Raw genomic sequence first — 12,701 nt, 5'->3', positions numbered from 1 at the left:
AATAATGATTTACAAAAATAACACTCCTCCATTTCAAATTTAAAAATTCTTTTAATGAATTCCTGTGAAGGGTAAATATCATTTAGAATTTTAAAGTGGATTTCTTTAAATTTAGGAGGGATTGGAAATTTCAAAAATTTAGTTCTAATTGAACAAATTTCTTGTTTATTAAAGTTTTTTAAGTAATAAGTTCTTTTAGAGGACCCAGGGTATATTTCCTCAATTAGGAGTTTTCTCAAAACCAGGTTATTGCACTTTTTTTCTACAAAGTTTATGTTATTGATTATTATTTCACGTAATCTAGGGATTGGAGTCTGATCTAAATTATTCTTGATTAAATGAATCATAGCCCGTGGAATATTATCAACCACATTTCTGTAATCCTCCGGTGTACATCTTATTCTATATTTATTACTGAATTCCTCGTATTTTAACAAATCCCCTTCATCATTCATCAAATGAACAACAAGGCACCTGATGATGTTTGGGGGAGAGTAGCTGAGATTCTCATGTTCGCCACCAGGGGGAAACCTTGCTGCGTCTAAGGAAAACTGGAGCTGTCACCTTAGGAGCCACAGAAAGACAGCAGTAATATAATATGTGAGATCAGTCAATTTTACCAGCTGCCACATGTACAGCTAGAACACTGGATCAACCATGGGTGTGGTGAGCTGGGAGTTTTTATTTTATCACAGTCCAAAAGTGAAACACAATCTTTACATGCATAAACAAGTTCATCTAGCATTGTTATGGAAAACACACAGTTGGGGTGACAGATGACTAAGAGCCAGCAGCTTTTTCTTCTTTTTTTCTTTGCATATTCCAAGTTATAACTTCTCGTTGTTTTTAATAAATGGTAAGCCAGGTTTGTTTGAATTTAAACAATATTTTAAAGCCCCTTGGTGCTGAAAACAGTGTTATGTAATGAGAGGGATAAATGGGAGTCTGCTGCGTTTCAAAAGGAGCCTGTCATTAAAACTTTAATAGTTAGTAATTATTTTCTAAGTTTGCCTTTAAGTAAGACTTTTCAGTAATCCTGATTCAGCGTTTTCATCTTTACTTGCTTCACATTGAAGGTAAAGTTAAAAAAAAAATACTGATTTCAGTAAGTTTAAAATATCCAATACAGTTTGCTCCATGTAGCGTGACCTATTGTATCTATATATATTTATGTTTTGTCTGGTATAATACATGTTTTACTTAACAAAACCCTTGATTGTTATTAAAAGCTAAATATAATTAAAGGCCTAGCAATCCTTGAAGGAATGTATATTGCCCGCCACCTTTCATTTCAAACTTTTTAGACATCCCCTTGATGACACATGGCAGCATCATAGCTGTTTTTGGTCTAATCTTGACAATCTGTACATGTGACACTCAGGACAGGCCGTGTGTTGGAAATGACTCACACTTTAGTGAAAGTGACGGAGTTGGAGCCATGTTTCGTGCTGCTGATCAGCGGTGGCTGGGCTGGCTCCCTGTGGATGAATATCTAGTAATTATTACCTGAAAGCTACACTTTTACTGACAGAAAAGGTTCGGAGCAAAGATCATCTTGAATTGGTTCGACTCTTACCAAAAGGTTAATGAGTTACAGCCGAAGATTACTTTTTGCAAGTTCCATCAGAATTTGTCCTGTGGTTCATGAGCCATTTTGGACACACACACACACACACAGACAGAGAGACACGAGCAAAAGCATTATCACCCGCCTTCACCTTTTGGTGGAGGACAATACATTTTGTTATGGTTGATGAACAAAATGCAGAGAAATATGGCATTATCCATAACATTAACTGCAAAACTAAACTAAAAGATGCACAAAGCGTTAATGCATTTACTTAAGCATTACATTGTTTATTTTTAACTAATTTCTTTCATCTCAGAGCAGGATCTTCTTTACTGACTCTGCTGCAGCAACAAAAAAGGGACTAAAATAACAACCCAGTCTAAAAAACCTGAGTATTTTGTCCTTACATCTGAGCTGTGTGTTGACAAAATCATTATGGAGTTTTCAGACTGCGGGCACTCAGTTCCACATAGAAAAGTGCGCACACTGACCTAAATACTTCAGTGAATTTACTTTCCCACAACTTTATTATTGTTGCTGTCGTTAAAATGGAACGAGTTGCTTGCAAACACGTAGCCTGGGAGAAAATGTGTGAGTGTAGTCACCTTCAGTCCAGTCTTGCAGGTCTTTTGAGCTGGTGTGTGTGTGTGTGTGCGTGCGTAAAGGTGTGGGTGTGTGTGGGTGCGGTGCGCTCACACAGGGCAGGGCGAGGTGAGCCTTTATTCACACGGTAGAGGAAACGCTCCGCAGCTCCTCCCGATGCCGTCGCGCCGTCTGGACGTTTGAAAGAGCAAAATGTCGGGTCCGGATCCCCTGAAGTCGGCCATTTCCATCGAGAACCTGGACGACACGTCGCTGGCCGTGCCGTCCGTGAACCAGTGCCGGTCCGGGGCGCAGCGCGTCAGGGAACAAGTGCAAACTATTAGGAGGACGAAGTCCAGGCTGCCCAGCAGCAGGAGCGCGTCCAGCTCTCTGTCCCCGACAAGTAAGAGCAGGACAAATTAATGTCCTTACATGTCCACGGCAGGCTGTACGGAGAGAGGATTAAACTGTTCAGATCTGAGCATTTAAACTCGAAGAGCAGAGAGACAGTCAGGCATTTTTTTCTGAGCCCAGGATCCGAAATGTGGGCCCCGTGCAGAAAGGCGCTTTGTTTTTCTGCTCCTACTGCCAGAAACAGATACAGTTTAACATTTATCTTCAGATTAAAAAACAAATTATTTACCAGATCTAGTCCTTCTGAGGCCTACTGCGAAAACGGGGATCAGATTTTAAGATAAAAAGCATATATTTTTTAAAATATTTAACAAAAAACATTTAGAGTATAAAACAGCAGCTAAAAGAAAACAGTTGAAGAAAAGAAATCCTAAAGTTTATATGTCCTTAAAGCTGTCAGCTTCTACCTGTTTTGACTTGTCTCTAAAGCCTCCTGACTATTTCAATGTCTTTCTGTTTTTATTAAAATTGAATAATGTATACAACTTTAATAAAAGCTAACTTTTTGTCCCGATTAGTTTGTACAGTTGATAGGAAAACTATCCTGAAAGCTGTAAATTACTTTTAGTTCAACATCTGCCAGGATTTCTTTCCAATCAGCTGAAATTCAGGGCACAGATTTACCATAATTATCAGATCAAGGTCATTTTTTACCTTTACAAGTTTATTAAAACGAGGGTCCAGATGAATTTGTGCTCCCAAATGCTTTGCTCGTTTGTAAAGGTCATGTACTTTTATGGCTAGTAATACTTAGAGTATAAATCAAAGATGAAAAGTGCCGTCGCAGAACCAAAGGTTCCCTTGTTTTTCTCCTGGCAAAAAAAAAGCACTGGATATAAAAAAGGTTCACTCTGATAGCTAATAACTGCTAACATTTCTCCCCAGGCCCTTCCTACGAACCGACTGGAGGTTTCTCCCTTATCAATGGTTTCGCCAAAAGTGTGAGTTTTTCCTGAATATCTTCTTTTATTTCTGTAATTTTCTTGATTTTGTGGATTATAGTGTATATTTTTCTTGGTCTGATGATCAGAACTCTCTGGTTGTGTTGTTGTCGTAGTGATTGGAGGACGTGTTACGTGACTTCAAATTATTTCACCTATTTTGAGATTTTAAAGCGTTTATCTTTCAAAACTACAGTACATATGAACTGCATACATTGTTTCTGTCAGCTTTTCTGAGTCATTTTTAAATCTAGTATTCTAGTATTTATAAAATCTTCCCTATGAGGCTTTTTCTGAGGGAAGTATTTGCTCCAACAAAATCAGAATCATTGCATTTTAGGACTCTAAAAATAACAGGAGTAATTACCCCTGCCATGGTGGGTTTTGTGGTTGGTACGGTTGGTTGGCTGTTTTTTAGACGATGTTGATAAGCGGGATTACTTGAAAATAATAGTCCGACTTGTTTTTTTTTTTTTTTTCGGAGGTGAGGTGTGGTTCATCTTAGAGGCAACTCATTTATAGTTTTTGTCCTGAGTTGATCTTACCAGAATTAACTTTTCCTTATGGAATAAATAAATAAAATCTGTAGCTTCCACCTGAACTGGTGGGTACTGCACTAGCTGGTTGTAAATCAAAATGATCTTGTACCATTTGGTTTGTGATTTTAAATTTATTGCTGTTGTCAGACTGCAGTTTTGTTGTTCCTGACAAACACGTGTTTTTGTTTTTGTTTTTTGGTTCTGCAGTTCAGCCTCGATAAAAACACAAACAATCATCAAACATACAACAACATTAAAAGACGAACCACAAGGAGAGGAACCACACATTCTAGCTCTCGCTATGAGACCAACCATGGCCTCGTTGGCTCCAAGTCGATGGGTCACGCCAACACCAGTCGGAGCGAGCCTGGCCTGGCCTGGCAGCACCCTGTGCCCAGACCTGCTGTCCCACCGCAGAGGGTGGTCTCCCACCGGAGCACCTTCATAAAGCAGAGGAGCAGCGGCGGGAGCCAGTTTATGAAGAGGTCCATCTCACAACCGCTTCCGAATAATGTTCAGAATGGTTTGGGTCAGTTCAAATCACAATACTCCACAGTTCCAAATGGTTGGAATCAGATGATAACACAACAGCCCACAGTTCCAAATGGTTCGGGTCAGTTCATAACACAGCAATCCACAGTTGTGAATGGTTCGGGTCAGTTCGTAACACACCAGCCCACAGTTCGGAATGGTTCGGGTCAGTTCATAACACAGCAGCCCACAGTTGTGAATGGTTCGGGTCAGATGATAACACAACAGCCCACAGTTCGGAATGGTTCGGGTCAGTTCAAAACTCAATATGCCAAAGTTGTTCAGAATGGTTTGAGTCCAACCAAAACACAACTTCCCACAGTCCCAAACGGTTTGGGTCAGACTACATCACAGTATATCAAGAGCAGTCAAGGCAGCTTCACCAAGACACAGTCAACGACTGTTGTCACCGATGGGTCAACCAAGATGAAACAGTCTGGGTGAGTGGGAAAAGAACTCACAATCTTTAGCTGCTTCTTGGATTTAATGACTAAATCATGTTTGCAAACTTTAAATCTGCATTTTTTCCCCCTCGCAGTTCAAATGAAACCCCTGAAGCTACTGATATGACTTTGAAGAAGGCCGTGGAGCTTCTTTCCATGGATAATGACAGTCTCCAACTCTGTGGTGCCTCCTTTATTCAGCACAACACTTTCATTAGTGACAAAGCAAAAGAGGAGGTGCTTTAACTTCTTTTTCTTATCATTTGCATTTAACCTCCTTTACCAAAGACAGGACGGACATTTTGAGAAACGACAAAGGGAGAAATTAAACATTTATTATATTTCCCTGCCATATTCGTAGAGGTATCTGTAGATTTTTACATTTTATGTGATTTATACATTTTAGGGAAATAGAAAAACCACCGATGATAGCAGATAAGATGAATTTCACTCATTTCATAGTATTTTAAAATGTGTCCTCCAACTTCAAGAATCCCAAAAACCAGTTTCCAATCCTAATGTAAGCTCAGAGTCTTGTGTTATACAATATTTCTCCTCGATGTTTTGCCCATCCATCCATTGATTTTCTTTACCGGCCTGTACCTGTTCAGGGTCACAGGGAGCTGGTGTCTTTCTCCAGCACCGGTCAGCACCGGTCATTGGGCAGGAGGTGGGCTACATCCTGCCCATCACAGTCCACATAGAGACAAACAAGCATTCATGCTCACACAGAGTCACAGTTTAAAGTAGCCAGTTTACCTAACCTAACATACATGTTTTTGGAAGAAAATTGGAAGTATCTGGGAAAAACTAAACAAAACATACAAGCAAGGGGCTATCATGCAAACTTCGCTCAGAAAGATCCTAGCTGGGATCCTGTTGATTTTAGACCCCCATCTGGAAAATGTGCAGGATTTATTATTTTCTAATCAACAAAATTTTAATTCTTCCATTTATTGACTACATGGTACCAGAAACAAACTTTTAATTTGTAGGTTTGTAGCTGTTGATATGATAGATTTAGCTTCATCTTGATGGTTTTGATTAAGTGTGAGAGGAAAAAAGGAAGTAAAATGAGGCTAACATGAATGAAAATAAATCTGAGCTCTCCCATGAGTCCCTTTGGCTTTGACAGGTAATTTGAATCCAGCACAGGAAATCAGTAGGAGGGAAAAAAAAATCACGATCCGGAGTTTTACCTCTGGATTTTCAATGTCCTTGGTTGTAATAGTCTCATTAACCCCAGACTTGAATTTTAAACCTTTTACGTTTAAATAAAGGCACTGTTTAATACTTTTTTTTCTCCAGTTTGTGGCTACAATAAATCTTTGCTTTTGAATTATGGTTAATTAATGTGATCAGTAGTTGTGCTAATCTATGAGCCCATTTTGTCCTGCAGGTGTTAAAGCTTAAAGGCATCCCTCTCCTGGTGAATCTGCTGCACAGTTCAGAGGTCGGACTCACAGCCTCGGCCTCCCTCCGTAATTTGTCCTACAAGAGCGACCGCAACAAAGTGGAGATACACCGCAGCAAAGGCATCCCCGCGGCCGTCAGTCAGCTCAGAGACTCCCACTCCGTAGAGTTCGACAAACAGCTGACAGGTATACAGCGGAGCAGTGAAATGTAAAACTGCAGATACGCAGACACACCTAACCAAACTAACAAGTCAGACAGAGAGCCACTTGTATGGGCGGCACACAATCCTGTCGAGTTCTGGTGATCAGGCGTTTTACACACTTTCAAAATTCGTTTGATGCTGCTTTTGTCATTCCTGCTAATGTTTGTTTATATATTTATTTAAACTTTAAAACTAATGACATTAAAGAGGTTTTTAAGTCTGCACTGACTGCACCTGAATCTCATACACTACCTGCACTTCATTAAGGGTGCTGGTAGGAACCTGTTTTAGTGTGCTTATCGCTGAAATACTTTAAAATGATATACGTTTAAACTAAACTATTAATTATGATTGTTTCCCCCCAGGTCTTCTGTGGAACTTATCGTCTGCAGACAACCTGAAGTCAGATCTGTTGAAGGAGGCTCTGCCTGTCCTAACGGAGCATGTAACCGTGCCTTACACATCAGGCCCGAGCGCAGAGAGAGAGCCTGAGGTCTTCCTTAACACCACAGCATGTCTCAGGTTAACCCCAAAAAATCCAGCTTGATATAATTTCACTGTGTTTGTTTCAGTTCAGTTGCATTTTGTCAGTGTTGCTCAATTTTGTATTGATTTCATTCTGAATTTACAGAGCAAAGTTGTCCAAGCAGTGTGCAGATTGTTGCTTTGTTTTATGATTTTTTTTTCTATATTGTAAAAAATATTATGCATGAGATAATAAATTTTAGAATGTAGCTGGTTGAGCATGTTTGAAAGGCCTGAATCATGCCTGTGAGTGTTTGGGAAGGTGTAAATTTAATCCTAGAAACACAGAGTAAAGCTAGTGGCACGGCTTCCTGCTGAACAGGCTCTAAAACTTTGCTTTTTCAGTGTCAACCATCTGGATCAGTTGAAGCACATGAAAGCAGGCTTTTCATTTTAAAACAGTGTTTGGTTCCTAATAAAACCTCCAGTAAATATTGTTGCAGTATAGTTTAGATTGGGAGTCCTTTTGAGCTGGTTTTCTGTGACGTCTTAATGCTCAGTGTGAATTGTCATTTTTCCAAATGTTAAATCGTATGAGGTCCGAGCACAGAAGTTCCTTTTCTTTGTACGGCTGCTTCTCAGTTAGCGGTCTGAAGCCCTCTGAGGGTTCATGTTGTAGTAGCACATTTAAAACAATACAAATCATTGTTGCAGGTTAAAGCTGCCTGATGACATCCGTCTTATCTGCTGCATCAGTAAACACAGGGGTGTAATGTAGAACATCGGATTGACATCCTGGAACATTGTGCAAGGCCTGGAATCGTTCAGATGCTGTTTATTGTACATTTCTGCATGAGATACACCCTGCTTTGATTGCAGTGTCATCAGTGTAAAAAAAAGCCAATATTTCCTTTGAAATTACTGAAATTTTGATGACGAGAGACTTCCATCTGGTTGAACCTGCTACAAACAGACACGTTCCACGGACTGTGAAGTATTTAGATCAATCCAAATTTCATTTTCAGTCCAGAACTAGAATACAGCTGATTGGCAGCTCCCTCTTATATGAATTTGTTTATTTTATTAAACATTTACTCATATCTTGCACTTTTCTTTCCACAGAAACCTCAGCAGTTCAAAGCAAGAGAGCAGACAGGCGATGAGGAAGCAGCGAGGTTTGGTCGACTCTTTAGTGAGTTACGTCAAAGAATGTGTGGACTCGGGACAAGAAGATGATGTAAGAAAGAAAAAAAGGAGTGTTTGTTGTCATATTTTAGCAAAAAGAAATTAGAAAAATTTTAAAAAAATGCGAAGTTGTGAACTTGTTAACTGAAGTTTAAGCATCAGATTGTATTTTATTACTCATAGAAACATGAAGGACACTGACTGTGATGCATGTTCTTACTTATTTTCTCTTGACGCAGTCTTTAGAAAACTGTGTGTGCATCCTGCACAATCTGACGTACCAGCTTGAGAACGAGTCTCCGAGTCTGTTCAACAAGATCAATGATTTGACTTCTAATAGACCCAGGAGTGAGAGTCTGAACAACCTCAGCCCTGTTGGCTGCTTTAAACCACCGAGCAAATCTCCAGCGTATGATGTGAGTAAGACGAGTTCAACAAACCAGATCCAAGGGGGGATATTTTCTGACATCTCACCTGACATACCTATAAACTTTATCAACAAGTACCTGTTTGTATGTCTAGACACATTTTATCCTTGTCAATGCCTGATTTCAAGGTATTTGAAGTGACAATAGGCTTTGTATTTTGATTTCTGAAAGCCTGTAAGATTTATAATCTCTTATTTCTTCTGAATCTTTGCCAACCAGTCCCTAAGCAATAAATAGACACACCCTGTAATGAAATGCAAACGACAGCTCACAGGGGAAAGGTTTCAGTTTTCAGTGTGTTGTTGTCATGTGGACCGGATCAAATGTAGCGACACCGTGTAAAAAAATAACTGTAAAACGAAAATAGGGAAACCGATCTAAAACATGTAGGTAATTACCTGTCTTCTTTTCTCATTCAGTGCCACTTTGACTTCCTGGTCACCGAGGATCACAAACCCAGCGGTGCTGGCTTGTTGATCCACTCCACCACGCTGCAGAGCTACCTGTCTTTGCTGCAGTCGGGACACGGGGACGAGATGCAGGAAACCTGCTGCAAAATCATGCAGAATCTCACTTCTAATGAAGGCATTGTAAGAAAGAATCCTCAGGTCACACAGTAACTAGTTTGTAAACTACAGAACCCAGAATGTACTTTTGAAAACTAAAAGAAAAAAAACAAAATGCATTTTTCAGTTCAATTTAGTGTTAGTTGCATTTGAAAAAAGAGTTGGGTGATGTTTAAGAGTCCTTCTGAATTAAAGATGGGGAATATTTCACCTCTATGTCGAGGCTAAGGAGAATGTTTCTATAAGTAAAATTTCAAAATGATTATTTGAAAATATATTTATATATTAATTATCATTATTATATATGTAGAAATATTCCAAAACAACCTTCTCAAGTCTGAAAATTTCTTAAAATAAGATAAAATGAATTGAACCAAAAGAAAAACATCATATTATTTTTTTAATGTTTCTTCAAATTGTGGCATATCCTTCTCACAAAATATGACTTTTATAATGTTGTAAATATTATTTTTTTTCTCTAACCTCTTTGGAAAACGGTTCACATTTTGAGATAAATTTTGCACTCAGCTTGTTGAAGTTTTGAAGCTCCTTTGCTTTTGCACCTTCCCAGGTCTCCAGCGTAATGAGTCACATGATTGTGCAGAAACTGAAAGGCATGAAGGTTATAGGCCCTCTCCTGTCCTCGAACAAAATCAACCTGCAGAAGAGTGCGATGGCTCTGGTAAGAAACCTGATGAGGAACCCAAATCTGCACAGTGCCATCGGTAAGAAGCAGCTTAAAACTTTGTTTCCAATGAAGATCAATTCAAAATTTATTACATTATTTGAAATCTAAATACATTTTCTTAACTATTGACTTTAATTTCAGTGTTTGGTTGTGTTAAACAATGAGTGTTTTTAATTGGACATGTTCCTGAAGGTAATAAAGCTCTCCCAGAGCTGATGGATGTCCTCAATAAAGGCGCCGATGGAGCAAATGAGTCCGACGACACACTTGCCATGGCCTGTCAGTCAGCCAGCACCCTGCTTCTGAATGAACCAGAGTTCAACAAGAAATATCTCAACCCAAGCTTTATAGAATCCATCACAGACATCAGCAAAAACAAGTAAGGAGACAGAGAGAAAGTATGCCTGCTGTGTTGCTTTAAATAGACACACCGACAGGATGACTCATTCTTAAAGAGTGTGCATGCATCTTCGATTTCCACAAGTTCAGACAATATTTGCCCCCTCTTTACACTTTCTCTCTTTTTTTCCCCACCTTTAGATATCTCCCCAAATCCAACAAAGCTGCCGCCATTCTTCTCTTGACAATGTGGTCGGACAAAACTTTGCAAAGCCACCTGAAGAAGGTGAGTCGAGGCTCGAACCCTATGTGCCAAAACCTGTCAGGGCTTGGGTGTGTCCTCTCTGGATCTTACATTAGGCACAGAAGTCCACGCCTCTCTCGGGTATTTGTGAGAAACAGAAGGAAAGGCTAGAGGTTTAGGCTATGTTCTCAGGAAAGTAAAAGCTCGAGACATTAATGTGATAAGGCCGAGGAATCTCGCAGGTCAAGTTTGATGACTTCGTTTGCACATGAACACCTTCAAATTCCAACTTTAAAGTATGTTATGGAGAGTTCGCCTTTAGCAGAGCAGTGTGTTACTTTGTGTGAATTTATTAAATGTAAAGGAGGGAAAACTGATTGGAACTATCTGTCCTACAGGTAGGGATGAACAAAAATATGTTTGTGAATGAAACCACCATGGCGGCACAAAAGGCACTCCAGGCTATTTATTAACACAACAACTCATCAGAGCTTTGGTGGGACGTCTACACATCTACAGGACACTGACTCCTCAAGACGGAGCTTCATCTTCTCTCAGTTTGGAAAGAATTTCACTCATATTTGTCTAGAAACTCTCCCTACCCCATTCATGCTTTGTACATATTATGTAAGATTTTGTTTTTATTATAAAAAATAAATTTGAAGGTTTGGATCTGACACGAGAGCAGAAGTCAGAAGTGCAAATTTGCTTTTAAAGTTTAAATTCTATTAAAAGCCTTTTAGTTTGTTTTCAGATCTGTCTTTTTTTTAACATAACAAAACAGGATTCTATTTTGCACTAAGATGTATGTTTTATTATCATGTACTAAGACTTTAAAAGGGATTTTGATAGTTTAAAATGAGCATGCATACCAACATTGTCTCAAGCAGTGGTGTTTTTCTTGTTGTTATTAATATTTCTATATGTGTAATCTATAACTGATATTTTTTTTGTCAAAATTGTAGCAATAAAGCTGGCAGACACTTGCCGTACAATCTGAGTTTCATTTGTCACGGTTACTGGTGCTGCATAAATATTTTTCTTTTAAACGTTTCACACCTTGTCACCACTTCTGAAATTTGGCAGCACGGTTTGAAATGCCTCTGGGAAAATTAACAACGTCTTTCTTTGTTTACTCCACCCTCATGACTCCTTTCTCGAGTCATAGGAAAAACCTATTAGAGCCAGAAACTGCAGTAGATGTTTGTTTTCCTGAATTATGTAACTGTTTACCAGACATGAACCCTTCCGATCACACAAGCTGCGTGCGACAAACAGCGTAGTTCTCAGGCGAAGGTGGATATTTACATTTATTAGTCCTCTGGCACAGTTAATATATGTTAAAAAATGTATTTTGGCTGAAAGATTTATGTGATCATATGATTATTATATACTGAAACACTACAGGCACAAATCAAGCCTTTTTAGATGTGTACAGAATAAAAACCACCCGCTCAGAATGGATTTTAGCCAAAGCTGTCACTCAGTAACCAGTGAAGCGGCACCATTGGGTAAACACCTCTGGTAATAAAGGAGTAGCTTCTACACACCAAAAACTGCTGGATTAAAAACAACCCAGTTGGTCAAATTTGAACCGAGCCAACTCTGGGCGAGGTTGGGTTGTCAGTTTGACCCAGCATACTGGGATAAGGTTTCTACCCACAAACTGGGTAAAAATGACTAATTGGCTAAATGAGAGCTACTAATGAGTTTAATTAAAAGGAGCAAAATCATTTAAATTTTGTTTGGTGAAAGCAAGCTGGCGCTAACCACTATTAGCATCAGCTAGCACCAACTAATGTTAAATTAGAAAACCAAGCTTAAACTAAAATTATTAACAAAGCAAACCAGGTTTAAAACAATTCTTGCAAGTTATTTTTACCAGCTTACCTTTACTTATTACATCCCAAAGCAGAAGTGCAGTCAGGTCCAGTTTAGTCAACTTCTGGCCTAAAATGGCAGACTGTGTAAAATGACATGACTCATCTCCAACCCAACCACTGGGTCAAACCTTTTGACCCAATATTTGGTCAAACCAACCCAACGTATGACCCAACATCTTCAACCTAGCATCTGATTTATCAAAAATAACCCAGCAGTTTTTATTGTGCTGCATCTATAGGTTCTGTCAGGGTTTAGGTGTCTTTA

General features: G+C 39.1%; 1 protein-coding gene and 1 long non-coding RNA gene across 2 annotated transcripts; one reads left to right on the top strand and one right to left on the bottom strand.

The window, feature by feature from the left end:
• Window positions 1-100: 100 nt before the first annotated feature.
• On the bottom strand, window positions 101-3,396 carry LOC119616952. Its single transcript, XR_005233057.1, has 2 exons — window positions 3,221-3,396; window positions 101-2,598 (listed from the first exon to the last, which is right to left on the bottom strand). It is a non-coding gene; the product is annotated as an uncharacterized LOC119616952 (long non-coding RNA).
• Window positions 2,257-11,553, top strand: LOC108231698 (plakophilin-1-like). Its single transcript, XM_017408942.3, has 13 exons — window positions 2,257-2,555; window positions 3,452-3,507; window positions 4,254-5,017; window positions 5,116-5,257; window positions 6,420-6,621; window positions 7,004-7,160; window positions 8,226-8,340; window positions 8,528-8,704; window positions 9,136-9,306; window positions 9,854-10,007; window positions 10,163-10,349; window positions 10,511-10,595; window positions 10,952-11,553. Exons 1-13 carry the CDS (start codon window positions 2,366-2,368, stop codon window positions 11,024-11,026), a joined length of 2,475 nt encoding a protein of 824 aa, XP_017264431.1. The 5' UTR covers window positions 2,257-2,365; the 3' UTR covers window positions 11,027-11,553.
• The last annotated feature ends 1,148 nt before the right edge of the window (window positions 11,554-12,701 follow it).

The sequence above is a fragment of the Kryptolebias marmoratus genome, linkage group LG4 (assembly GCF_001649575.2).
Source record: "Kryptolebias marmoratus isolate JLee-2015 linkage group LG4, ASM164957v2, whole genome shotgun sequence".
Lineage (NCBI taxonomy): Eukaryota > Metazoa > Chordata > Actinopteri > Cyprinodontiformes > Rivulidae > Kryptolebias > Kryptolebias marmoratus.
The sequence above is the reverse complement of the archived record's forward strand: the minus strand, read 5'-3'. Positions and strand labels throughout refer to the sequence as shown.